This window comes from Brachypodium distachyon, chromosome 1, assembly GCF_000005505.3.
Source record: "Brachypodium distachyon strain Bd21 chromosome 1, Brachypodium_distachyon_v3.0, whole genome shotgun sequence".
NCBI lineage: Eukaryota > Viridiplantae > Streptophyta > Magnoliopsida > Poales > Poaceae > Brachypodium > Brachypodium distachyon.
The window spans coordinates 46711377-46738378 of NC_016131.3; the positions used below are offsets into that span (position 1 = coordinate 46711377).

Sequence of the window (27002 nt, forward strand, 5' to 3'; positions counted from 1 at the left end):
GTTTTTATAACATATCGATATTATTATTATTTCCTCAATATTTTTTCCGCAGGGTTTTTGGAGGAAATTACAACATTACAAGATTCCATGATGATTCAAAAATATACAAGTTAAAGAAGCAAATTGATCAAGGGAGAGTGTTGAGAATAATATATGATCAATTAGTTTAATTATTAGTAGGCAGTTACTGTAACGTTCGTGTCCCAAGTTCTGGAAAACTTGGGACGCGAAGGCAAAAGTTTGGGACACCAATGCATGTATTGGTGCTTCTTCACCCTGTATAAATATCATCATCAATCAATGGAATCAACACAGAGATTTATTCTCATTTTCATTCATAACATTATGAACTAATAGCTTGTTCTTCACACGGGCTTATGTGGATGTGGATACTTGTAGTGCATTTTGTGAATCTCCCTCGGAATTGCAAAAATAGTGCCTTGAAACTTTAACATATACCATGTTTCTCTTCAACAAACATCAGTAGATTAGCTATAATCTTTCATGTTTATATAAATGATTGTTTGGCTAGGCGTTTTCCTTAGAGCATCACTTTTGATATTTACATAATGAAGATACTTACGATATCTTCATCTTACAGAGGGTTCTATTACACAAGCTGCACATAGACGTAGCATTAAATTTTAGATTTACTCAAATTCCAGTATGTTACAAACATCTGACAACAAAAGGCCTAGCTACAACTTATGAGCGGGGAACGAGCGTATGCCATTTCAAGCGAAATACAAGCAAAAATAAACTGTCAACACCAGATATCAGCAATCACATTTGACAAGCATTACAGCCGGTAACCAACTCTTCCAGAAATTGGATAAATACCAAGTGACATGGCCAGTTAATCTGCTTTATTTAACAATCACTCCAGTGAGAGAAAATGCCAACATGTGAGGCCTGAATATAAGTTTGCAAGTCACTTACTGCATATGCATGGGAAGAGGAAAAGAGTACAACTAGAAGTGATCCAAAAAAGTTAAATCATTCTTGGTGGAGTATAGGACATGGAAATTCCAACTGCTGCAACATTGGAAGGAGCTCTTCACATTAGTATCTGTGGGACAGCTTCTCCTGCTCCTTGTAGTACATCGCATATCTGCATGGCCACATCAAAGAAACCAAGAATGTCAAATGTGTGATCTTCACAAGTCATTTTGCAACTGACTTGGCAGTGAAGGGATTTCAATAGTTCAAAACATGCAAGTCAGTGGTTTGAAAAAAGAACAACTCTTCCAATATTTTTTTGTGGCTTGTATTGGTCTTTTTTGTTCATGTACCATACAATAACTATTACTTTCCTTTGTTAGGTATTAAACATACAGATTTTTTTTCCTTTCCACATATTAAAGTGCGCTGCAGCATTAATAAGCAGATGAGATCTACAAGTCGAAAGTCCAAACTAATGAACATCTGTGTTGCCACAACCTTAAGTGAAGGTTTCCTGGTATTATGAAAACAAAGATATGCACAATGGAAGGGAAAGGTAGATATTTCTGACTAAAGGGCTTGAGCCAAACTCATGGTGCTCTACAACATCAGAAACATCAAAAGTTGCAAAAGAATTTTGATACTCATTACTGGCATTTACAGAAAGTCCAAAAACTGTGAAACTGACCATCCACTTGGCCTAGCTTCAAGGCTGGCAACTTGAGTGGAGAGAAGTTTCCAAATGACCCAAACATAATGCATCTACCTAGGATGGTTCCACATAAGCTTCACTTAGGCAACTTTAAACATACATTGCCCTTAGATGAACCTTCAAGGCTTACGAAATTTTACCAAGAATATTTTTAATGAAATCTTTGAAGGCCTTGAAAATATTAGTTCGATTAGATCATCCATACAAGATACCACAGTATAGCTTGCAAACTTTAAGCCACAAGGCTGTAGGATTTCAGACTAATCTGAAAGACTTTCAAGAAGCCGAACTCCCACCTGAGGGGCCTTTAACTAGTTCCACGAGACTAATCAAGTAAAGTGAATCTCATATAACCTACCAGTTGTGAACATATGCATCGTATGTACATCAACAAACAAGATACAAGCGTTATCTGGGTTTCAACACTCCAAAAGACTAAACAATAACATGGTGAAGGGAAGTCAGGTGTAAACATTTCAATGTACTAGGTAACTGCATTTGATCAACCAGGTCTAAAATTCCACCATCATTTCAATCCCCATTTTCCAGAACCAACCAGGTTGGAATTTCCCTGTCATTTCGGTTCCCATTTCCTGAAAGTAACAACTAGGTCGAAGTGAAATTTCCCAGCCACGGGTCAACGTGGAGCATACATCAGATGGTTCGAAAGGGGAATCGTTTTAACAAACTACGTATCAAATCTGTGATAAACTCTGCGCTCTGATTAAATCTGAACAACCGACCGAATCCCGAATTGGATCCAGCAAATAGCGCAACCCTAGATCGGCCCGACCAGATACATCTGCGTGGCGCAAAGCAACAGGATCGTAGGAGGCGGGAGAAGTAGGGAGATGGGGACTTACTGGTAGGTGCCGACGACGGGGGTGAGGAGGAGCGTGGCGGAGATCCAGTTCTCCGACACCTTGTGGTGGATCTTGGTGGTGATGTCCTTCCACAGCCCCGGCATCACCTGCTGCTGGAACGGCGACAGCGCGTACACCACCGCCTTCATCCGCACAGGCATCTTCCCCATCCTTCTCTCTTTCTTCTCGCCGCTTTCTCCTTGCTCGACGGGGGTTGCTCCGGCTCCGATCACCTCACGCCGATGGTTTGTTTCTGGGTCGTTCCACGGGTAGGGTTCCGTATATAGGAGAAGGTAGTATTGGGCCCGAGCCCAATTATAGAGTACGCGGCACTTACAGTTCATTACTGAATGGTCAGGTGAAATCTTAGGCCCAGCCCAGTTACCGAACCATTTCAAAAGGAAGAATAGAAAAACAATGACCCTCCCTCAAAAAAAAAATGACCCGACAATCTACTTGGGCCACGTACCATGCATGTCTTATGCGCAAAGATGTTGTAATTCCTCTAAAAAAAAGATGTTGTAATTCATTTAAAAAAAAAAGTTGTAATTTTGCTTTTGCACATGGGACTTAATTTCTAGTACCTAAGTTTGTACTAAAACAACGACAAGTATTTAGGAACGGAGTGAGCAGTTCACTACTTCAGTGATATGTTAATCTTCATTGACTTACGGATACATCCATCACTGCAGATCAGAGGAACTGGTAGAAAATATGTGAGAATATTGCAAGGTAGGTTTCTAAAGATGGTGGTTTCTGATGGGGTTTGAAAAGGGCTTACTTGCATGTTGATTCCAACAGAGGAAGAATAATGACATTATCCATGATCGTTTAACGGTTTAAGTAAATTATGCAAGCTATGAAAAGCAAATCAATAAACACATTTGTTCCTTTTAGGGACAATACATATAGACACCATGCCATGTTCCTTGGTGTCCTACCCCAGTTCGTAGGTAGCAAAAAATATACTTACCTCCACCTCCACGCCATGTTTGCCGGCAAGATGGTCAAAGTACTATGGTAAGTCTTCACATCATTGTCAAAGATTGTCAAATTGGCATTACTATTGGCTCCACAGGTCCTTCAAAACGATGTACTTTGAGATCTTGACAAAAACATATGTGTGAATATATGATTGTAGTTCATCAATTTAAATTACATAGTACTTAGAAATACATAGAACGTCATTATTGGAGTTGCTACGACATGTTTTTAATTTCGGGGGTGCTCAATCCCTTGGTCGCTTGCTCCCAAGCTTACCCAAACAAAAAAGAACAAAAAAAAAACCACCTCCTCTTGCTCTCATCCATCCATTTCATGGTCCCCACATTTTCTCAAAGCGTGACGTTAGTATGCCTATCTCCTTCACGAGTACGCCCCTACGCCACTCTTCCAATCTATATAAACCCCAACGCAAGCGCGTCCACCCACCCACCCATAGCCAGCTAGCAATCCTTCCCACCTCACACCTTCCTCACGCGCACCGAAGAACCCATGAGGAACTTCTTGCTTGGCTGGCCTAGCATGGGTCCTGCTAACTCCTCCCTCCTCACCGGAACGGTTCCTTCTCCGTCCACCCAGGCCGTCGCCACGACCAACACCAACAACCGTGTCGACCCACCATCCACCCACGCATCCCACCACCTCCATCCCGCCATGTCCTTGCACGAGCACGCCGCGATCCGGCTCGTGCACATCCTCGTCACCTGTGCCGCTGCCATCCAGGCCGGCGACTATGGCGTCGCCGTCAACAACCTGGCCGAGGCCCACACCCTCCTTGCCACCACCATCCCCACTTCCTCCGGTATCGGCCGCGTCACCAGCCACTTTGCCACCGCGCTCGCCTACCGCCTCTTCTCGGCATCCCCACACTCCTCCATGCCGCCTTCTTCTTCCTCGCCATCGCCCAATAATCAAGCAGGTGAGCAGTACCGCCAGTTCTACGACATGGTTCCTCACCTCAAGTTCGCCCACTTCGCGGCCAACCAAGCCATCCTTGAGGCCTTTCAAGGCCACGATCAAGTGCACATCATCGACCTGGCCATCATGCGTGGTCTCCAGTGGCTTCCCCTCATCCAGGCCTTCTCCCTCCAGTCGGGCGGCCCGCCATCGATCCGCATCACCGGCGTCGGCCCAACACCTACTGGGCCACACGACGATATCCAAGAGGTGGGCCTCCTTCTCACAGAGCACGCACGCGTCTTAAACGTCCCCTTCTCCTTCCATAGCGTCACATGCGACAGCCTCGAGGGGCTCAAACCATGGATGTTCCACCTCATTCATAGCGAGGCCGTCGCCATCAACTCCATCTTCCAGCTCCACCGCCTTCTTGGGGACCCAGATGCCGCGTCGACTTCCCTGCCGCCGCCCATCGACACAGTTCTCGGTTGGATCACCGCCATGCGGCCCAAGGTGTTCACCATCGTCGAGCAGGAGGCGGACCACAACAAGCCAGAGCTGGTCGAGAGGTTCACCAACGCTCTCTTCTACTATGGCGTTGCATTCGACTCCATGGAGGCCATCGTGCCAAGGTCCCAGGCCGGCACCGCTGGGCTCGCGGCGGAGGCCCACCTGCAGCGGGAGATCTTTGACATCGTGTGCAACGAGGGAAGTGGCCGGGTCGAGCGCCACGAGACGCTGCAATGCTGGCGGGGCAGGCTGCGTCGGGCCGGGCTTGCCCAGGTGCCGCTCGGGCCCAACAACCTCCGCCATGCGTCCATGCTGCTCCGCATCTTCTCCGGCGCCGGGTACCACGTCATGGAGCGCGGCGACGGCCTCATGCTCGCGTGGCACGGCAACCCGTTGTTCTCAGTGTCGGTGTGGCACGTCATGGAGGAGGAGCTCGAAGACAACAAGAACAACGTTGTCCGCCATGTGACCACTGGGGCGATGTTATCCATGCAGTGAAAGCGAGATTAAGATCAGTGGGTTGTTATTCAGTGCTTCATCTGTTGCATCTCATCGAATTTAGTTGGTTATTCGCTAGTTTGTGATGAAAAATGTAGCCATCTGAATTATGTGATTTCGAGATTATCGTGCCAATTTGGTAATAAAAATGTCCATGTCAGTTGTTCGACATGTTAAGGTTACTCCTGATCTTTATTATGAAGCAGGTGTTGGCTGCTCAATTCATGTTAAGAAACGAATCACGTTTTTGGAGTGGTGCGTTAAATTCACAGACATAAGTCGTGGCTAGGACTGGAACTTTTTGCAGAGTAAAATTTCCTTCTTTGCACATCATTGTGGACAAAAGGAAGATCACTGTGGCGCAGTTGCTGGTAGAAGGGTTGGGAGAATGCTTCGGTGACGTATGGTCGGTGCCACATGGGCCCTGACCCCACATGCCAGCGACCGCGTAGTAGGTCGCCGACATTGTGACTATCTCTAGTGGGGATACTATGTGAGGGGAGACATGAGGAAACTTATGTTGCGTCAAAAAACAGAGCTCAAAAGCTGGAGCGCTTGTGTTAGAAGAGACAAGGGAGGAGCGCCACTGATCGATCGATTGGGTAAAAGGAATCATTTCCCATTCCAAATTGTTTTCTTAAATTTTCAGAACTTCTCACACACGCCGAGACATTATGTTAGAGAAATTGATATGCGAGCACCAACGATCGATTGGGTAAACCATAATGCCGTATTAAGAATTGAGTTGCCATTTAAGGCTGAAAATTAAACTTGGCGACCAAACCTCCACAAAAATACTCGCTAGCCAAATTATTTGGTATGGCAAGCTTGGGTTCAAACCAAAATAACCTAGGACCCCAGTTCAGGTGATGTGCACTTGTCTGCAGTAGTGCACATTCCAAACTTGGTGTTAAGACGGTGCAGAAGAGAGCATTGCTCTGTTAAGAAGTTGACACTCATACAATGGCATGATAGCATTCTAGAAAAAAAAAACAATGGCATGATTATGCCTGTGTTCACGGTCACAAGTAGTGAAAACATACAATCACAGGCTTAACATTTCTACCAAAACCTCATGGAGAGGCTTATTATTTGCAATTAGTATTGTTAACCAATGAATCACCAAGACATATCTCATCTACAACTACATGAACCAGAACCAGGAACTCCACATACCAGATTTTGCATGCTCTATGCTGGACCTGACCTTAGTGCACAATCAAGATCAGCTATCAGGTCTTCTACATCCTCAATTCCAACCGATATCCGGACTAGATCATCAGTCAACCCACGCTCTTCTCGCACCGAAGAAGGGATGCTCGCATGCGACATGAAGCAGGGCAAGCTTATGAGCGACTTCACACTCCCTGTGTTTGACATGTAGATACTGGGTGAGCAAGAATGAAAAAAACTGCAAACAAGACTCTGTAAGTACTGCCAGAAGATAACCAATAAATCATTTTTATGTGGATCAGATTTGTTGAGATTTTCTAATTGGAGTGTGTTGGACGATAAAAATGGGTATAGCAGTAAGGTGGTTTCTGAAAAGAGGGTGGAGCAGATATATGAGGATGTCAAACATAAAAGATACAAAATATCAGTTGTCTGAATGCTCACCAAAGCTAACCGTTATGTTGAAGTACTTGGTTGTCTCGACAACATGCTTCGAGAGAGACAATGAACCAGTTTGGAAACTGAGAACAGAGCCCGCACCCTTTGCCTGCAAAGGAAATGCGGAAAAAAAAATGTTTGCAGCTGAACTGCTTAGACAGTGTCCTGAAAGGTTTGAAGGCTGAAGACCCAAGCCAAATAGATGATCACTTAAGTTATGTAACGCGGGCAACTTGAAAATTGAGAAGTACCTGAGAGTAGTGTAAAGATCGCCCAGGATGATCAGGAAGCCCAGCATAATTTACTTGCTTGACCCTTGGATGAGAAGCTAGGAATTCAGCAATCTTTTGGGCATTAGCCTACCAAAATAAAAAATAAGCCAATCATCAGCCTTGTCAGATATTGAAATGATTACAAATACTGAACGTATGTAACAAATGAAATGGAAAACTGACAAAGTTCATAGCAGCATTTATTAAGGCCTCCAAATTTGTCAAAAATCAGTATGTACTTTTAACATACTAGTTGAATTACAGCTAAATATCACCTGTTGCTTTTCCACCCGCAAAGCCATTGTTTTGATTCCTCTCAAGCAAAGCCAGCAATCAAAAGGAGCTAAACCTGATCCTTCAGCATTTTGTAGAAATGCAATTTCCTTAGCCAGGCTGTTAGCAGTTGGAAAAAGTATTGCTCTTCAGAGTTCACGGACATTTAAAAAAAATTAACAAAAAAAACTAAACTAGTGATATAAAGGAGTATTTAGTAGCTGTATTCAACAAGAAACAGAGAAACAACCTATTAGTGTTTAGGCCAGCAGCTAGGAAATATTCACGTACCTCAGTAATTAACAGGAAACACATAATTCAGTTCATTTCAACAAAATAAGGGCCAGGAGACACTGGCATGTAACTATGTGATCATTATTAATTAACACTAGCAGAGTAGTGTCGAGCATACAGACAGTAAACGCAGTTGAGACTGGAAATTTTATCATCGAGAAAGTCAGTGTGATCATTAGTAACAAGGGAAGGTCACAGAACAGACCTTTCACCCTTTACTGCAAGAATGCCAGCCATAAGATCACTATGTCCGGCTATAAATTTGGTGGCTGAGTGCATCACAATATCTGCACTTAAGACGATAGATTGCCATGAAGTCGACTGACAGAATATGCATGAGAAGGACTGATGCTGTTTCTAGTTAAGTAAAATATGTACCTGCTCCAAGTTCTATAGGCCGGGACAGCACTGGTGACATGATGCTGTTGTCTACCAAAACAAGAGCACCATGGGAATGAGCAATCTCTGAGATTTTCTGTGAAGTACAGAGAAAACTGGACGGAATCAGAAAATTACCTAAGCAATTGTATTTGGATAAATCAAATTTTAGATATCTTCATGATCCCTGACATGCATATGGCAACAGTTTTACCTTTATATCAGTAATTTGTTGACGAGGATTGGTAGGACTTTCCAGCCAAACTAGCTTAGTCAAGGGTCCAATTGCCGAAGCCACATCGCCAATTTTGGTTGTATCCACTCGTCTATCACACCACAACGCATATGATACTGTTAAGTGGCAAAAGAACTGCGGGAGAATCATTCACTTAAAAAAATGTAGAACTAACTTCACTACAATTCCATTTCTTGGGACAACTTGTGAGAGCAGACGATCAGAGCCACCATATATGTCCTCGCCGGCTACTATTTCTTGTCCTGGAAATTGTACATTTGGCCAATGAATTCATAAATATATATAAATTCAATGATGAAAAGAGTAAAACATAATAGTGAACAGCACAATCTCATGCACTTACCAGACTGAAGGAGGTGTGTGACTGCAGCTAGTGCTGCCATCCCACTGGTGAAGCAAAATGCTTGATCCGCCTTCTCCAGCTTAGCCATAAGGCTGAATATGTGCTCAAATTTGTCAATACCACTAAAATATGCATATATTTACACTACACAGTGTAAATAAGAATACACAGTTGGGCCGAGACTGACCTCTGGAGAACATCACGGGTAGGGTTGCCACTTCTAGTATAATCATATGCTCCATTAACAGTTGCCGAAGGCTGAAAAATGATGTTTTGGAGTAAGCTACTAGGAAACAAAGAAAGAAAAGTCAACAAACCATGAGCAATCCTGAAACTACAAGGTGTATGCTGTAGCTCTTCACTGTCATACTGAACAACAAATATCCCAAGAGAATTTCTTACCAATATCAAAATACTAGGTTCCTATAAATGTAACAACATCATAGTGTTGTTTTATAGTGTTGTTTTAAGGGACAAAAACATAATTAGCAACAATGAAGATAACTAATATGTGATTGGTTATTACAACTAGATAGTAACTTGGTTTGCCAAACTTCAATTTTTGTAACCTGGCATGGTGTCCAATATTTTAGCACAGGCTGCACAGCAATTTCTAGCCTACTAGAAGTCTTGAGATTTCCAAAGGACTGAGATCCGTCTTACAAATCGTCAACACACGAACAATCGCTATCCACAAAAATTCCCACATGTACCTGAGTACTCAATGCCAAACAATAGAAATGGGGAGCTAAACCCCTAAAATGTCAACTGATCACACTTGGTGACACCACCACCTACTATGAAATGTCATCAGAAGTAGGATGAAACAACAATATGCTCCTAAACGCAACCAAAGTTCATTGAGAAAACATTGATGGAATATAGTTTTACATTATTAGCAGTTGCCACCATCTGTTTGTAACCCTAATTACCTGCTTGAACGTGGCCGTCTGGTAGAGCGGCGTGCTCAGAGCACCATACATGTCGAACGAATTATCGAAGCTGGTTAGAATCGTCGCTACGCTCGGCTCCTTCTTCTCCAAACCTACACCCCGAGAGCAGAGATTATACATAATTCCACCAAAACCAGCACAAAGCCACAAAGCCCTATCAGAAATGTTAAACCCCCACAAACGCACCGCCATCCGTGGCGTCGACGGCCCCAAGTGCCTCCGCAGAGACTGCGGACGCGCTAATGTCGCGCTCGGAGTCGCCGGAGGAGCCGGCTATCGCCGCCGGGCCCTTGGGCGGGGCCGCCGCCATGCGATGGGAGAGCGTGAGGCGCGGAGACGAGGGGAGGCGGAGGGTTTGGGCGGAGGTGGGCCTAGATTTCGTGCATGGGAGAGAGGGGGTTGGACAGGAGTGGAGTAGGAAAAGGCGGGCGGCAGGGGTCGTGGCGGCGGCGGCGGTCATGGCCGGTGGGAGTAGGGAAAGCGGGAGCGGAATGATTGGGAGGGGTTGGAGAACTGACAGGTGGGGTCGATAGTCAGTGTCAGGGCTGGTTGCTCTTGTGAAAACGGGATCATGTCTAGATTCGATGAATCACGGCTTCACCGTTCGCCCAGGGAAAGGCGGCGCAAGTGCGCGTCTACGCATAGGGCAGATTTCATCGTATGTCCTGTTTTACTTTGCATTTGATCATTTGTCCCTTCTTTTATGCCACTTTTACTTTGTAAGTCCGAGGTCCGCTGCGTGATTAGCAAATTTCAAAAACGAAATTAGCATGCGCGATAAGGGGACAATACGGCACTCTCCAAGATAAGAAATACGTATTAAAACACAATTACACATTTGAATGTTCGAATTTTCTGTGCTTGTAAATTTTATGAATTTTTATACTTCCTCCATCTCATATTAAGTGACTCAAATAGCTCAAATATGAACGTATTTATGCCTAAGAAGCATCTAGATATATGTAATAAAAAATCACTTAATATGGGACGGAGTGAGTAAATCTGAACAATGTTGGAACTGAAAATGCGGTTATCAAACTTATCTTACGAGTATGTTTATCTTATGAAATTTATAAGCACTAAATGTTTTCATTGCTAAAATAGTTTTTTAGGCAAGATCATGTTTTTCCATGTGCACAATTTTCACCGCATAATCACTATCCTTCTGAAAGAGGAGGACGTAATGTTGCTGGTGTGCTACACTGATCTGGCTGGAAACTCAGCGATTTGTCCGTCTCTTTCAGAAAGGAAACGACTGAACACACTGTGCCCCCATGTGTGATGCTGCGATTTTTTTTCTGAATACAAAAGGTAGGGTTCTGAAAATACAAAAGCAGGTGTTACAAGGTGATGCTACGACTGTAATAGGACAATGCACGGTGACCAAACTGTTTGCAAGTTAGGTTCAAAGCGCAATTCAGATTTTCAGGGGGTGAGACGTCGAGCGAAAGATGGTCACGTGATTTTGTAAAAAATTAAATAAAACTATTGCTTCCAATCCAAATTAATTGTCGCAACTTTGTCTACATACACATGTATTTAGACGCGTTTAAATGTGCAGTTATATACGTATCTAGAAAAATTTGGGACAACTAATTTCGACGGAAGGGAGTATTAAAAAAATTACCCTAATTTGTTTCTTTTTATATAAAATGAACTATAGTTTACTGGCCCTAAAACTTGGCCCAGTGTCACACACAATACATAGCGTCGAGGGTGGATATATCTCAGCTTTGACGTTCATCCTAAGCTATCACCGATGCAACCCAAAGATTTTTTTTTCGAAAAGGCCAAGGTCATATATTAACAACCAACCCTTACGAAACCATCTTTAAAGTAAAAAAAATACACACGCCAATTTTTGTGGATAAACGTCGTTGTCTTCCTCCTGCAATCATCGGTGGCGTGCCGTGAGCGAAGCTTGATGCTATGGTTTGGCACCAACAAACTTAGGTCAGGTATAGCTTCAAACTAGTTCCTTGTTTAGGAATACTGCAAAAAAAAATCAATTGCATCTACATGATCTAGACGACTGGACAGATAAACACTCTACATATTTCCAAATACACTTCTCTGCTGAATGTTCATACTTCGAAACAGTTGACACCTCTTCCTCCTCATGTCTCCTTCATACCCACAGATAATGAAATACGATTTTTTACGGGCCAGATATAAAAAAAAGTGGGTTCATATGTACGTGCGTGCGATGGAGGTAGCGGGATGAGGATTGGGATGCTGCGTGCGCTCGGTCGGGGTGAGGACAGAATAAAAACGAACCGGTATGTGACAATTTGGGTGTATTATGTGATTTGGTGGGAGGGTAATTGAGTAAACGGTCCGTTTTGAGGTGGCAGCCATGAAAAGAATCACCGAGATGGCAGCTTCTCGCTCGCAGTGCAATTGTGTGGAGCGCTTCCACGGAGCTTTTTGTGGGAGCCAACCCAAACCTGATGATTGTTTGGGGGTCCTGATTCTACGACCGAGAAGCTGTAGAAGCTGCTCCTGCGAAACATACACAACCGTTGCTCCCACGCAGCTCGTGACAGCACGTAACGCGTCCATTGCAACACGCATTATGAACTTTGGGGCTGAGTCTGGAACTGAAAACAGAAGCAAGGTCTAGCCCGGCCCAGTACCCATGAAAAGATCCAGTAGCAGGTCGACAATTAATCTACTCCCACATAAACATAACCACGATTATTATCCCCCCTTCGCCACGCAGGGAATGTCGGCGCCCCGCGCATCGCTCGCCCTGTCTGTCTGTCCCGGCAGCTGGCGGTGCTGGTCGATCTAGCCTGGGATTAGATGCTCTACCCAATTCTGACTTTTGTGTCTCCCTCGATCCCCACCTTTTTTATTACGTGCCAATGCATGCAGCTAGCTTAGCTTCCACATTCTACTGGACTCCAATGATCCCATCTTGGCCTAGCTTGTTTATTCGGCTAGGCTAATCATCTTTGTCCCGCCAACTCACACGCGAATCATGCAGACGCGAGCTAGGGACAACTGGAGTTAGGTCAAGACGCCGTTCTCGCGTTGTAGTAGACCCCTTTGGAAAAAGATTGCGCGGCAGAAATATGTAAACACAGCTCGTTTTGTCTTTTTTTACAGGTACTTATGTAGCAAATGATCGTGTTCTTAACCTCGTTCAAAAGAAATATGTCATACCGGGTATATTTACTAAACATTTTTTCCAAATAAGATTCAAAACTTGTAGGTGTAGATTTTAGTGGTTCGCAATTCGAAACTGCGTGATCCAGGAATCGACTATGATTTTCAGATAAATTCAACAATGATTTGTTAAGAATTGTCTAGGCAAGGTTCTGTGCACTTTGCAAACGAGTTCTTAACCCCGAGCTGATTTAACTGATAAAATGAAAATAATGCTATGCACCGAACAAACCAAATCGAACACTAAAAACACTTCTTGGCTCCACTGAGAAATTCGGAATGCCAATTTTGCAAAAACAAGGAAATAGTACCAAGAGAACAAAAGGAAACATCTACTCCCTCCGCTCAAGTTGTACTAAATCACCGACACTTATTATGAATTGAAAAGAGTATTTGTCATCACTATAACAATAACCCCCGATTCTTATGCATATACTCCAAACACCATCCATGGTAGGCTTGCAACTTATTTAAGCGCTAGTACACCAATGCGTGCAAATAAAAGTGCGCAAAATAGGAATGCTGGCTGGATCCTGCATATGTCCTGAATTTAGCCAAACCTTTAAACTTTCAATCCAAATTGAGCAAAAATTTGGACTAGCTAGCAAATCTTTGATGGCCGAGAAATGAGAAATAAGCGCGGAGCCCATCCGTGGTGCAAATGAGTACAACTACTTTTACAAGAGTTCCATCTATTCAGTAACAAAAAAATGATTTATTAGAAACACCTTTTGTTTTTAAGTAAAATAAGAAAAACGCGTCACACGGCATACAAACTGAAGTACACTTATAAAATATTTTAAATTTGGTCATATATCCTATTTTACCTTGCACTTTGATAATATACCAGTCCCGTATCACTTAACACATAGGGTAGAAGATGTACTACTCCCTCCGTCCAACAAAAGATGTCTCAAGCTTGCCAAAATTTAACTTAGCGTTTAGATGCATTCAAATTTAATCAAAGTTAAGACATAGTTCGTTGGACGGATGGAGTGAATATCAAAAATCTACTTTGTGATGCCGATTACCAGTGGCAAGTGGAGTAGCGCTGGAGTAGGTAGAAGCAAGTAGAAGAGACAGTCCACTGTACACCTGCATGTACCGAAATGGCGAAACGTGGAGCACTTGTGCATAAAAGGCAAGCCGATCGGTGGAGAGGGCAAAGGAAAAAGAGGTTCGGCCCAGACAATCGAGTCCTACTCAGCACCCACGATTATTATCCCACTGCCCTTGAGCCGACGCCTACGGTGGACTACCAATAAAGTAGCAGTATTATTATACTCACCACATATAGAATACTGGCATATTTGTTCCAAGGAGAGGAAAGAACTGATTAATTATCTGTTGCCACTTCGCATTCGTTGTCCCTCGTGCTTCACCGGTCACTCACGCTAATCATGCCACTTAATTAATCCACCGGAGTAGTAAGTACGGGAACTTACCCAGTTACCCCTCCTCGCTAATCTGCAATTATATATACTCGTGAGAAAATGACTTTTTTTTTGTGCGGGCAGACATGTTTCTTCTACAGGCCACGTTGGAGTCCTTTTTTTAGACAACATTTAATCCCGGGTTTGGACAGTACAACCTGTCATCCTTTTAAGATAAAATCACACTGCTATGTTGCATAAACTTTCAGTTCAAAAATGTTGCATAAACTTGTGTTGTTAATTGCTATCTACATTTCCACTGAATAAATGAATGTGAGTCGCTATTAGTCAGGAACAGGAACCACTTTAAAAAAATCTACTTCATTCGTCCAACAAAAGATATCTCAAGTTTGTAAAAATTTGGATGTATCTAGCATGACTTAACGTATAGATGTATCCAAATTTAGTCAAAGTTGAGACATCCTTTATTGAACGAATGAAATATATTTGTATTGTAAGGAAACGGAGGGAGTACCTAAGTGTACATGGCATATCTCTATAACCATTATAATCAAGGAATATCTAATAAAGTGTTGGACAAATGTTAATTCTCACGTACTATCAGTCTGCTTCATGCATTGGTTCCTTAAAATCTTTGTACAACATGCACATGTTGTTGTGAGATGAGGGTTGGTGGAAGGAAAGAAAAATCTTATACTATAATGAAATTGCAGAATTTTAGAGATAGACCCTCTAAACTGAAACGGAGGGAGTAACTTTCGGTCCAAATGAATGCTTCGTTGATGGAACTATAATCGAGCTTAAGTAAGTAAAAGGATACTAACTACACTCCTCAAAGAAAAGAAAAAGGCGGCCCGCAGTCAAAACATTTCCTCTCCACCGACGAGAGGCAGCAAACGAGGACTCCTATTAATTAAAAAGAAGAGGACGGTGCAAAGAAAGAAAACGATGGCGAAGCTAGTCAAGCAATAAAACAACGGAATTACGGAAATGGATGCGCTCTAGTAGTAGTAATAATAATCAGCAATTAATCAGCTGAGCTTGTACGCTAATCTGCTCTCTCTTTCCGTCTTTCCTGTCCGTGGCTGGCTTTTCTCCCTTGTTTAATCGGTATCGCGTCCCTGTCCGGCCACCGGGTGGTGGTTCGCTTCCGGGTTGGCCGAGCTTCGAAAGCGACTCCCCTCCCCCCTACTCCTCCTCTTCTCCTCCTCCTCCTCTTCCCCCTCGCCGAGAACCCAGTCCACACAGCCTCCTCCTATCGCCCCCGTCAAGGAAAGGCTTCTCCCTTTCCTCCTCCGTCCGGATTGTAGCATCTGCGGCTCCGCCTGCGGGAGGTAGGTGCCGTGTTTCTTGAGCTCGTTTGGTTTGATTCATTTCGTCGCCGCCTAGTAGATAGGGAGGAGTGCTGCGCGCGCGTGGCAGCAGCAGCTTTTGGGGTGATTCCTGCTGGCGGCTCAGGGCTCGAGCTCTGAATTCTGATTAAAGTTTCTTTATTTCTGGGGTGCCGTGAAGGCGAATGATTTATCTATTGCTTGCTTGATTGCTTGCCTGCTCAGTTTGAAATCTGTTCTTGCTGTTTTTGGCCTTAGCACTACTTGATTATTCGCAACTCTCCTTTGTTCGCGGCTGCTCTCAACTGGATCCAACCTCTCGGGGGGATCGCGTCCAAGAGCAGAGCAGGCTTCGGTTTTCTCAAGACGTTGAGTATTTCCGTTGCGTCGAATCCAAGTTTTGAATTTTGTCTCCTTGTTTTTTTGTCGGATATTGGACGTGCGCCGCTTCCCCGCAGAATCCGGACGGGATTCCTGCCTTGGCCTGTTCAATCTAGGGGATCCATTTGTGCTCCTCTGAATCCAATTATACTACCGTCTGTATGTATGACCAAAATTGGTGAAGCAAATCGATCCTGCTAGCTTCGATAGGTCCCCTGCAATCACACCAGCTCCACTTTGTTCCGCTGGTGTTCTCGTGATTCCGCCCCTGTAGGTGAGTAGTGTCTTGCTGGAGACGGACCTTGATAGGATTCGTGGTCCTCAGCACTTCGCCACTTCCTCTCACCGTTTTAGCTCAATTGATCTCTACAAGTGTTTGGTGTTTTATGGAAGTTCACTTTGGTATCATGTTCCTCTTTTATCTTGACGAATATTTCCGTTGAGCGTCAGAGATTTTGGTGGTGTTTGTTCGCCTGTTTCTTCCACTTCTGTTCGCAGCTCATTTGGATCCAATTGTTGTTTGGTGAAGTTCTCCCGGATCCGTTGTTTTGTAGATCTTGTGTATTTTGGCTAAAAATCTGTAGTAGTTGCTTCGAGGTCGAGTATCTTATGCTACTATTTAATTCTTTGCAAATGATTCTTAGTTTGGTGGGCAGTAATGTCTTGTCCCCCCACCTTGTTTGCTGAAGCAAAATCTAGATTTCTTGTCAGGCCACATGTACCTTTCATCCAACTGTTACATTGCCTAGTTCAATCTGTAAGAAACAGCATTTATTTAGTGCGAGTCCAGCACACATCTCATTTATACTATATTTGTTTCTTTGCGTGTCAGGCCAGCTAGGATAAAACCTTACTGAGGACAATGGCGGGTGGCGGCACTCAGCAGAGCCTCAGGAAGTACCTTGGAGCCCTCAAGGACACAACAACAGTGAGCCTAGCGAAAGTGAACAGTGATTATAAGGTTTGAATGATTTTATGATTCAGATGTACAGTTTTTTAAAACTTTCCATGTTTGGACCTCTACTGTTATTACGCTTCTGGCTTACAATGCTCCCCCAATAACAGGAACTGGACATTGCAATTGTGAAGGCCACAAACCATAGCGAGCGTCCATCAAGGGAGAAGTACATAAGAGGTAGTGGCATATCCTGTCCCTTAGATGAATCACTAGGGCAAACTAGGCGCTGCATCATATCTCTCTCCAATTTTCCTGATTAGCATGACTGTGAATCCAACTCAATATACTGTATGACAGAGCTAACTACTTTTAAACGATAGGCACTCTTCTGCTAGAAATTATTCATTCCTATTGCATACTTCTGTCCGTAGAAACCTGGTATCATATTGACGGCTTACTAATTTTTATCTTGGGTTGTCAATAATTATCTTTTGTGACCGCAGTAATTCTCATGTTTATTGGTTTGCAGAAATTTTCCATTCCATTTCTGCTGCAAGGCCACGGGCAGATGTAGCTTACTGCATCCATGCCCTTGCAAGGCGTCTTTCCAAGACACGGAATTGGGCGGTATGAATTTATTTCTTCAGTTTTGTAAAATTGAATGTCGTCATATTTGTTCTCTCATGATCATGATTGCAGCTCTGGTTAGAATGTAGAAGTTCCATTTTTTTCTTATCTTGGGAACCTTTTTGACACCAAGTGTATTGGTGTAATCTTTTTAAGCCTTTTAGCTATTTGATGTTCACAAAACTAAGCAAAAATGTAGTCTTACTATTTTGAAAACTAAAATGTCTAAACTCAGGATGTTATACATCATTAACAAGCATTGGTGATAACATTAATATTCTTGGGGTGGGATGGATTGTTTGGCCTGGCATACTGGTGAGCTGGAGATTTTTATTGTACTTAAAACTGTTTCAAAATGACTCTATACAATTCCAGGTTTAATTTCTAAATCAGGTGCAGATTGAATTCCTTTCTGTTAAAATAACATATCTCCTACATGATGCTTAATTCTGAATGTCTTGCTATATTCTGAGGTCTATGTATGTTTGTCCTTTAAAAATTCAATATATTATTCTTTATTTTTTATTTCTATATTTTCCACAATAAAACCCAGTTCAGATGGTAAATGATTTCCTTCTTTTATGATAATGTTTTTCATGGGTCGTCTGCAGTAAAGGAAGTTATAAAGAACTTATGAAAACTCTTTGCTATATTATTTATCCCTCAGGTTGCACTGAAGACATTAATTGTCATACACCGTGCCCTTCGAGAAGTTGATCCCACATTTCGTGAAGAGCTTATTAATTATGGCAGATCTAGGTCACACATGCTAAACATGGCCTACTTTAAAGACGATTCTAGTGCAGGAGGTACTGATAGCTAGTTTCATACTAGTACTGTCATTTGTATACTTGTATTGAATATAATGGTTTAAGAAACTTATCATGATCATACTTGTTTTTCAGCTTGGGATTATTCTGCATGGGTACGCACTTATGCTTTATATTTAGAAGAGAGACTTGAATGTTTCCGAGTGCTGAAGTATGATGTGGAGTCAGATCCTCCGGTATGCAATCCAATGCTATTTTCTCTTCAGTAACAAAATTAATAATAAATACAATGCTGGTATTACTTATTCCTCTTACCTGCATATGTGAGACTTTTAAATTTCTGTTTACTTTTTTTTTCAATCAATATACTTATGTGGAGCATGTTACATGCGTTTGAATTGTTACTAGATCAAATTTCCAATGTGTAATATAATGCGCCCTGGATTCAAAACTTGAAACTTATTTGTTTATACTATCTGAAATATACGCTAGCACATGTGGTTGTGTTACAACTGTTCAATTTCACATGTAATTATGGACAAATCTGTTCTCTGCAGAGGACTCGGGAACTTGATACTGTTGGTGTGCTTGACCATCTGCCACCACTGCAGCAACTTCTTTTTCGGCTGCTTGCTTGCCAGGTAACGAGCCTTTTTGCCTACCATTATTTCTTCAATTTCACTCAGCTTCTGTCTTCATGTGATGTTGTCGACATTGTTAAATGTGGACTATTGCAATTTTGTAGCCACAAGGTGCATCATCTTATAATATTATAATCCAGCACGCGCTTTCAATGGTAAGCAGCATGCCCACTTCCTATGTTTCTTTTTTCTTTTGAGATGTAATGCTTGTTTCATTTTCAAGCAGTATATATGACTGGTTATAGCAGCATTCTTGACTTTGTCTTATACATTACTGGAAGGTTGCTTTGGAGAGTGTTAAGATTTACACAGCCATCAGTGATGGCACAATCAATCTTGTTGACAAGGTGAACTTTCCTTTGCTTACCACTTGGGACAAGTTTGTAGAACTCTTAAGCACTAGCTGTTTTTATTATTTTGGTCATCCAATTTACACCTTATTCTCTGTTGCAGTTCTTTGAGATGCAAAGAAATGATGCTGTTAGGGCACTTGATATATATAAAAGAGCAACTAACCAGGTAAATATCTCATCCCTTCTCTATTGCTAATCCCTATTAAATTGTTCATTGGATTATTTCCAACGATTTTGGCTTTTTAAAGTTCTGAACCACTGATTTAATCCTTGTGAACTAGTATAACCTGACTGATATCATTGGGTTTTGAACTTTTACTTTTCTACTTTTGTTGCCCAGTCTGAGAGACTATCGGAATTTTATGAAGTGTGTAAAACAATACACGTTGGACGTGGTGAGAAGTTCTTAAAAATCGAACAGGTTCGTTATTTTTTTATTTGCTAGTCTTGTATTTGTTTTCTACATTACGAAGCTGCTGACAACATTTTGTTGATAACTTCTGCAGCCTCCGGCATCATTTTTGCAAACTATGGAGGAATATGTGAGAGATGCTCCCGCAATGAAAGATAAGGTTTGGAAACTGTTAAAATCTGATCTTAGTTATGGATAGTAGTGTTTAGAGATCAAATAAGACATCTTTGCTTAGATTTTAGAATGTCCACTATCAAGAAGATGACAGAGTTCTAACAAACATAGTAACTAGCATTATTGTGTACTGCCGTTATATGGAGTTACTAGTTAGCTGTGTATACTTCGTTCAGTTAGCTTTCTAGTAACCGACTAACCGTGTCTGTTAGAGCTTACGTGAATATATGCAAGGCACGGCTGCTAAAATCATGCACTGTATGCTGAATGTGCCTGAAGCTAAAAACAGTACATGCTCATCCTTATTCCGTGATTAGCATGATCAGATCGATCTGTGAGTAGCAGTACTTTTTTTTAAGGGCGCCTAAGCTATCTGAGTGATATCATAAAAGGCTAAAGGCAGGTAAGGTTACAGCATACATGGGGGAAAGGAGAGGGAAACAAACTAGGGTGGGTCAGCATAGAGTAAAAACCCAGCTTTCAACAATAGATTTTAGTACAAATTTTGAACTTCTTGTGCAGTGCAAATTGCTATATTCAGCATGTAGTTCTTCAGGCCACCATTTAACCAACTTCGATCTTTTTTTTTTTGCAATTTTTTCTCCCTTATCTGTTTCTTTTTGAGTTTCCTCTGAGCACATTTTATTTGTTAATAGGCCGTACTGGCTATAGAATACAAAAAAGAGCCAGAGGAGGAAGTAAAGCTATCTTCACCTCCTCCTGCTTCGGAACCTGAAGTAGAACAAGAGCCAGAGCCAGAACCCGAGCCTGAACCAGTAATAGAGGAAGCACCTGCGGCTGAACCAACAGATTTGCTGGTAACATTCTGTGCTACTCACAAAGAGGTCACCAATCAGTATAGTCTTGCTAATACTTTCTTTGGTTGTTAGGGTCTGAATGAAACAAACCCTTCTGTAGCCGAACTAGATGAGAAGAACGCACTAGCACTGGCAATTGTTCCAATCGGTAAATATCCCTCCCACGAGCGAAAAAACGCTTACCTTTATTTTCCCTTGAATTTGGTCAAGTGAAAGTTTATGCCCTTTTACACTTGCTTTGCTTGTTGCTGCAGATGATGCGCCCAGGTCTGCTCCTGCTTTTCCTGAAAATGGAGTCACAGGCTGGGAACTGGCCCTTGTTACCGCACCCAGTTCGAATGAAACTGCTGTCACTTCGGGCAAAAATCTGGTAGGATATTGTTTTCCTACAGATGCAGCAAGCCAGCAACACCACCACCACATTGCTTTGCTGATCCTCTTTTGATCATACTAAACTGGACTACTTGCAGGCTGGTGGACTGGACTTACTCACCCTTGACAGTCTATACGATGATGCGAACCGACGAGCGAGCCAGCCCACAAGCTACAACCCCTGGGAGGTTCCCGGTGCCGCGCCGGCCCCGATGATGCAACAGCCAATGGCAATGCACGACCCGTTCTACGGCTCAAGTGGGTACGCAGCACCACACGCGGTACAGATGGCCGCCATGGCCCAGCAGCAGCAGGCCTTCATGCTCCAGCAGCAGATGATGATGGCCAGCCACCACCACCCTCAGCTCTACCACCAGCAACAGCAACAACAACACCAGACCCAGGCCGCCCCAGCGAACCCATTCGGTGCCAACCCATTCGCGCCTGCTGGCGGCGCCGGGATGATGCCCCTCCACGCTGGCCCCAGCAACGGGTACACCGGGCTGATCTAGTTGGCTAGCGAGCCCCCAGTGGCTCACAAATCAACCTTTGTTTCTGCTCTGCCCACGTTCATTTTTCTTGGCTGCCATTGTTGATGGCTTTGTAGCACAGTTACTAGGAGGAGAAAGGGAGCCAGTGATGGCCAGTTCGTCAGGAGTGAGGAGTATAGCTGTTGGTTGGATCCGGGTAGGCGCATTGTGTATTTGTATATGGCGATTTTCGTTTGTGCAGGTGAGTTGGGGTATTATATTGTGTGTATACACGTCTGGGAGATTGGATTATTCGTGGACATGCATTTGGGGGAACAATAATGTGACGATTCTTTGTAGTGTAATGGAACAACTGTGCTGGTCTAAGTGGTCTTCTTCTGCGACACCCGTGTTGATACGTGAGAACAACAGCGGCTGTTTTGCTCTCAATCAAAACAAATTTTTTCTATTCGTATGCTATGTCTAAATGTTTCCAAACGTTAGTTCGTATGCTGCATATATCGTGATGTTTTCTTTAGCTGTTTTGCTACAACGATGTGGATTTGTTGGATATGTATAGGTGGTCTAAAGACCTATTTGTAATTTTTATGATTTTTAGGATTCTTTGTACTGCCGTTGGTGACACTTTTTTGGATCGGAGGAAGTACAAAGTTCGAAGATGTTTTTGCAAGACCAATACTGTACATATAAAAAAAACTGCTGCATGCCAGAGTTTGATGAGCAAAGTATAAATAGCAGCAAAATTTGAACAGTCGACATATCAAATTTTTAAGGTAAATACTTGTCGTGGTTTCAGTCCAAGTATTTTAAGAAGGGAAGGGAGTAAATCGGACGGTCAAAAATGCGACGGATTGGATGAAAGCATCACCCAACCGACTCCTACCGCTGCCCCGGAACTTTCCGTAACTTGCCATGTTTTGACACTGAAGTTTTTGTTCTTTGCATTAGCTCCGTGTGACCACTGACTGGTCACCGGTGAGAGATCACATCAGTAAATCCCTGATTGGACTCCTGGACCGCACCGCACTTCACCTCACCAGATAGTCAAACTACCCAGCGCCGTAATTTACCTCTTTACCCCCCACGCCGCCTCTCTCACAAAGTCCAGAAGAGAAAGCGGGGGAGCAAGTACGCAGGCAACCCCACCCCGGCCGGCCTGGGACTGGAATCCAAACGGGAATCGCGTGGAAACCTGTTGGCGGCAGCAAACCCCCACCCCCCCCCCCCCCCGATCGACGGAACCGAATCCCCTTCTTTCCCGTCCCTCTCACAAAGTCCTAATCATTGCCTTCTTCCCCACCCCCACCGAGCGAAGCAAAGCAAAGCAACCCCCCGCCGCAACCGAAAGGCGGAACCAATCCCCCCTGCCGCCGCCGCCGCCGCAGAGAACTCTCCTCGCCGGGCTGAGCGGCGCGCTACCCCTCCTTCTGCTCCTCCTCCGCCGGCGGCGCGATCGGGATGGCGCGCGGGCTGCGCGGCGTCCGGGACGACCTGTCGGAGCTGGGCCGCCACCTGCTCGACATCGCCTGCTTCCTCCACCCGCTCCTCTCGCCGGCCCACACCGACTCCCCGCCCCTCACCCCCACGGCCCACGCCGCCCGCCGCAACCGCTCCCCTTCCCCGCGCCCCGCGTCCCCGCCTTCCTCCCCGTCCCTCCTCGCCGGCATCCTCGCCGACCTCGCCGAGATCGGCGGCTCCTTCCGCGTCGGCTTCTCCCCGCGGGGATCCCTCCCCGACCGCCCGCCGCCGGCCCGGGCCCTCCCCGGCCCGGACTCCCCGCCCCGCGCCGCCGCTGCCGCTGGCATCGCTGACGGTGTCGTGGGCGCGGCTCGCTCCTTTGCCGCCAGGCCTGAGGCGTGGATTGACTTCCCCGTGCTCGCGCTCGATGAGAGTAATGCTCTCTTCTCCAACTTCGGTTTGATCGTTGCGAATTGTACAAATATCTGTAGCCCCGTTGCCACCGATTTCGCCCGCTCATCATGCTGTCTTATGCAGTAGCACTTCTTTTTGCCAGACACGTTGTTTAATTAACTGTGATTTCAGTGAAATTGGATGGGAAGTGTTTACTAAAAAGACCAGGGTTTAGTGCTGTGTATATAGCCTTATAATACTAGACATCTTTCAAGTAAGAACTTTGGTAGAAAGCATTGATTAAAACCAAATGATCTACAGTTCCAGGGCGTGCTACCCGCATTGCACTCTTGCGTACGTCGCACTACTAAAGGACTGTTAAGCTACAATAACTTGGGTGGTTGTAGGGGGTTTGTACTTTGTTGTTCATGCCGTTGACCACAGGTTTCTTAAAGGCTCTTCTTGTGGTTTCGTTTTGTTCCATGTACCATTTATGAATATTATGATTGCTTAGATAGTATATTTCCATGCACATTTTTTCAAATTATTATGGCTTCATACTCCATAGGTTAATATAAGGAAATCACTTATGCTGCCTCGGCTGTATTCAAGAAAAAACAATTATCTAAACATTTAAGAACTCACTGGGTCATTAATACTGGTAACACGAAGTGACATGACTATCATAAGGAATTAATAGGTTCCATAATCACTGAGATCCTGATTGTTGTAGCTAGACATAGTATAAATTAGATGCACTATTACAGATTTCAAGTTAGTTTACTGTTTGTAGGTTATAGCTAGAACAGGGAACATTTAAAATACAGACATCAAGTGTATTTAGTGAAGCTGATCTAGAACCATAGGATCTTGTTTTGATGTGCTTACTGGTACTTCAGGTTCTAGTTATTTCTTGTTGCCTTTACTCCTCCTCGGAATCACTTAAGAAGTTAAGATTGGTACCATCACCATCATACCATAACTTCTGAAACATCAAAAATGTAGGTTCAATAGCGTTGTTAGTTGTTTTCATTATCTCATATCTGGAAAAATCTTATGTGGCTATCTTTTTGCTGCCTTATGGATTTAGTTTTGTGTTTTAATGCCATAAATGGTATTTTATACTACTTCACAGATTCTGCAATCTCTGATATTGAAAGGGATCATATGAAAGTTATTGAAGAACTTGTCCCTGATTTGGCATCTTTACGGGCTAGGCTCTGCCCATCCTACATGGATGAAGATGTATTCTGGAAGATATACTTTAGATTGCTTGAATCAAACCTCATTGAGCATAACTCAGAGGTATGTTATGACATGATTTTTGTCATTGTTCTCTACAAACATACTTTGCATCGTAGAACCAATTATGATGCTAGATTCAGTTCAAACAGTTTATAGTTTTGAACTAAAGAGTATACTTAGCCAGAATGGCTTGCAAACAAAAAGAGCTAGAAGCATGTTTAAACCACTCTTTATTCTATTTTTAGTTAAACACATGCTTGTTATTACTGCCTCTGGATGTATACCCACTGAGCATTTTAAAGTGCCAGAAACAAGATTGGTCATGTATTAATTGTTCATTGCACCACATTTAAAGAAGCAAGTCCAGCTTAATCAGTACTCCCTCCGATCCATAAAAGTGTCGCCACTTAGTACAAAATTTGTACTAACTTAGTACAAAATGAGCGACACTTTTTATGGATCGAAGGGAGTAAGTAAATGCTAGGATTTATTCAGGGGAGCCAATAAAAATCGGTCACTAAATATTGCTAATGAGACCACTCCATCAGCCACGCCAACACGTATGGTTTAGGTGCTAGCTGGATGGGCAATATAGTAATAAGTACTCCCTCCGATCCTAAATTGCTGTCGTGGTTTTAGTTCAAATTTGAACTAAAACCACGACAAGAATTTAGGATCAGAGGGAGTAATATGTACCGCCATTGTAACTACCTTCACAGTGATGACTGATTAATATATATGTATTTAATACTTCTTATTCATGCATGCAGCTGGTTAAAATTGGTATCAATTTATTTTCTATATATAGTTGGCTGCAACAGTTTGTCTGAACCAATTTCTCAACAACTAGTAATATATTAAAATGGGAACTATTCCTGTACGAATACATGGACCAAATTCTAGTTTCTGCCAGTCGTTGGAACTGGTGTTGATTGCTACTAGGCCTCAGAACGTTCACTTGAATGGCATCTGTTTAGCCAGCACATACTATTATCTCGCAGCAACAATGTGCTTGAGTCATGGTCTTGAATGAACTGTTTTATGTTATTTTTTATTACACCCTGGTGGCATTATCATTCACGAAAACATGATCAGATGTTGTACTTTCAGGAAGATAACCAGAATGTGCCGCGCCATCACGTAAATGAGATAGAGTCAGATTCTGCTCCTCATGTCTGTGAGATTGAAAGCGAGAAAAGCATTCAAGAGGGTTACCAATCTTCAGAGAGTCATGCTTTGAGCAAAACACGATCTGAGCAAAGCATTGACCAATGGGTGTTTGCAAAGTCGAAGTCTGAGCAGAGCATGGATCAGTGGTCGGAAATCCCTTCCGATGTGGAATCTTTCAGAGAAGGTAAAAGGTACCTCAGCAGCGAGGCTGAGGAGATGAGCGATGCTGACAGTTCCAATGTTGTTGTCATGGACAAATACATGGATTCACTCCTGCCAGATCGGAGAAGCCTCTCGTACGCCAGCTCCTCTGTCCGACGTGATTCGGTAAGAAGAAAACCTGCCTCGTCTCCTGAATATAGCCACCGACCTCCGCAGCCTACACAGCATGCATCGCTGTCGAAGAAGGAATCATGGGATGTCATCGAGGATTCGGAGTTTGATATACTTGACAGTTAGCGGTAAGGGATCTTTGCAGTCTTTCCGGCTGTTTATCCTCTTATTTTTCTTCATGACCCCTTCAGCTGGTTTGTAAATGGCGACCTTCAGGCGGTGCCAGTGATCGTGGGCAAAGATCTTCAAAGTAATAATATCGTGTGCATATTCTCTCTATGTTTCTAGAGTGTATATCCTCTCATCGTCTCATGCATGTCACCTGCTGTAACATAAGAAATTCGTGATGGATCCCTCAAAGAGTGAGGCTTGGGTACTGGCCTCCTTGCAGTAGAAAATTTGCTTTTCACATTTTATTTGCATCATGTCTGGCCATTCTAATTAACCAACGGGCAGCTACAAAATCCAAGTTCCTGCGAACGCCAGCGGCCAGCGCAAAAAAAAGGCCAGCGGAGCCCTTCCACTTCCTAGTTTCTGATACGCGAACCGACGGAACCGTGTAGCGACCAACGGCTTAGCACTTCGACACTCCATTTTCCTTCGCGGCACGGGATCGCCAGCCTGAGTGGCAATCACCGACCGGTCACTGTTTATATCATTGAAGATTATCTCAAAGAACACTGCTAAAAGAAATATGTTGTTCAAATAAACATTATGCAATCAGCCGACCGGAAGTTGAACGGTTATCTATATAATATATTAAATT

The 27002-nt window shown here is 43.4% G+C and overlaps 5 protein-coding genes across 6 annotated transcripts; 3 read left to right on the forward strand and 2 right to left on the reverse strand.

Moving 5' to 3' along the window:
- Positions 1-776: 776 nt before the first annotated feature.
- On the reverse strand, positions 777-2781 carry LOC100836741 (cytochrome b-c1 complex subunit 8). The gene is made up of 2 exons (XM_003564180.4): positions 2518-2781; positions 777-1111 (listed from the first exon to the last, which is right to left on the reverse strand). Exons 1-2 carry the CDS (start codon positions 2685-2687, stop codon positions 1063-1065), a joined length of 219 nt encoding a protein of 72 aa, XP_003564228.1. The 5' UTR covers positions 2688-2781; the 3' UTR covers positions 777-1062.
- A 1230-nt stretch (positions 2782-4011) lies between these two features.
- LOC100836102 (DELLA protein GAI) lies at positions 4012-5424 on the forward strand. Its single transcript, XM_003560975.1, has one exon. The coding sequence runs from the start codon at positions 4012-4014 to the stop codon at positions 5422-5424; it is 1413 nt and encodes a 470-aa protein (XP_003561023.1).
- Positions 5425-6342: 918 nt separating this feature from the next.
- Positions 6343-10338, reverse strand: LOC100836410 (cystathionine beta-lyase, chloroplastic). The gene is made up of 12 exons (XM_003560976.4): positions 9991-10338; positions 9784-9896; positions 9039-9109; positions 8852-8943; positions 8663-8750; positions 8467-8578; positions 8253-8349; positions 8080-8161; positions 7583-7700; positions 7287-7394; positions 7042-7144; positions 6343-6791 (listed from the first exon to the last, which is right to left on the reverse strand). The coding sequence occupies exons 1-12, from the start codon at positions 10262-10264 to the stop codon at positions 6616-6618; spliced, it is 1434 nt and encodes a 477-aa protein (XP_003561024.1). The 5' UTR covers positions 10265-10338; the 3' UTR covers positions 6343-6615.
- A 5156-nt stretch (positions 10339-15494) lies between these two features.
- LOC100837054 (putative clathrin assembly protein At5g35200) lies at positions 15495-22083 on the forward strand. The gene is made up of 16 exons (XM_003564181.4): positions 15495-15703; positions 16914-17042; positions 17147-17216; positions 17509-17606; positions 18274-18415; positions 18512-18612; positions 18934-19017; positions 19122-19172; positions 19299-19364; positions 19471-19536; positions 19711-19791; positions 19877-19942; positions 20613-20774; positions 20847-20922; positions 21029-21144; positions 21245-22083. The coding sequence occupies exons 2-16, from the start codon at positions 16944-16946 to the stop codon at positions 21656-21658; spliced, it is 1692 nt and encodes a 563-aa protein (XP_003564229.1). The 5' UTR covers positions 15495-15703; positions 16914-16943; the 3' UTR covers positions 21659-22083.
- An 816-nt stretch (positions 22084-22899) lies between these two features.
- On the forward strand, positions 22900-26652 carry LOC100837360. Of its 2 annotated transcripts, none has more exons than XM_010229668.3 (3): positions 22900-23528; positions 24624-24793; positions 25829-26652. In XM_010229668.3, exons 1-3 carry the CDS (start codon positions 23096-23098, stop codon positions 26360-26362), a joined length of 1137 nt encoding a protein of 378 aa, XP_010227970.1. In that variant the 5' UTR covers positions 22900-23095; the 3' UTR covers positions 26363-26652. The 2 variants fall into 2 exon arrangements, with proteins under 2 accessions (XP_010227970.1, XP_003564230.1); XM_003564182.4 differs by having other exon boundaries at positions 22907-23528; positions 25844-26652.
- Positions 26653-27002: the final 350 nt, after the last annotated feature.

What these genes read in the sequence shown, in the direction of transcription:
- LOC100836741 (XM_003564180.4), bottom strand. Translation starts at nt 2,687, where the DNA reads ATGGGGAAGATGCCTGTGCGGATGAAGGCGGTGGTGTACGCGCTGTCG. An exon ending in CCCGTCGTCGGCACCTACCA is followed by an intron (nt 1,112 to 2,517) that starts GTAAGTCCCCAT and finishes GTGGCCATGCAG; the next exon opens with ATATGCGATGTACTACAAGG.
- LOC100836102 (XM_003560975.1), top strand. Translation starts at nt 4,012, where the DNA reads ATGAGGAACTTCTTGCTTGGCTGGCCTAGCATGGGTCCTGCTAACTCC.
- LOC100836410 (XM_003560976.4), bottom strand. Translation starts at nt 10,264, where the DNA reads ATGACCGCCGCCGCCGCCACGACCCCTGCCGCCCGCCTTTTCCTACTC. An exon ending in AGAAATGGAATTGTAGTGAA is followed by an intron (nt 8,579 to 8,662) that starts GTTAGTTCTACA and finishes GTGGTGTGATAG; the next exon opens with ACGAGTGGATACAACCAAAA. An exon ending in GCCTATAGAACTTGGAGCAG is followed by an intron (nt 8,162 to 8,252) that starts GTACATATTTTA and finishes TCTTAAGTGCAG; the next exon opens with ATATTGTGATGCACTCAGCC.
- LOC100837054 (XM_003564181.4), top strand. Translation starts at nt 16,944, where the DNA reads ATGGCGGGTGGCGGCACTCAGCAGAGCCTCAGGAAGTACCTTGGAGCC. An exon ending in ATGTGGAGTCAGATCCTCCG is followed by an intron (nt 18,613 to 18,933) that starts GTATGCAATCCA and finishes TGTTCTCTGCAG; the next exon opens with AGGACTCGGGAACTTGATAC. An exon ending in ATAAAAGAGCAACTAACCAG is followed by an intron (nt 19,537 to 19,710) that starts GTAAATATCTCA and finishes TTTGTTGCCCAG; the next exon opens with TCTGAGAGACTATCGGAATT.
- LOC100837360 (XM_010229668.3), top strand. Translation starts at nt 23,096, where the DNA reads ATGGCGCGCGGGCTGCGCGGCGTCCGGGACGACCTGTCGGAGCTGGGC. An exon ending in CGTGCTCGCGCTCGATGAGA is followed by an intron (nt 23,529 to 24,623) that starts GTAATGCTCTCT and finishes ACTACTTCACAG; the next exon opens with ATTCTGCAATCTCTGATATT. An exon ending in TCATTGAGCATAACTCAGAG is followed by an intron (nt 24,794 to 25,828) that starts GTATGTTATGAC and finishes AAACATGATCAG; the next exon opens with ATGTTGTACTTTCAGGAAGA.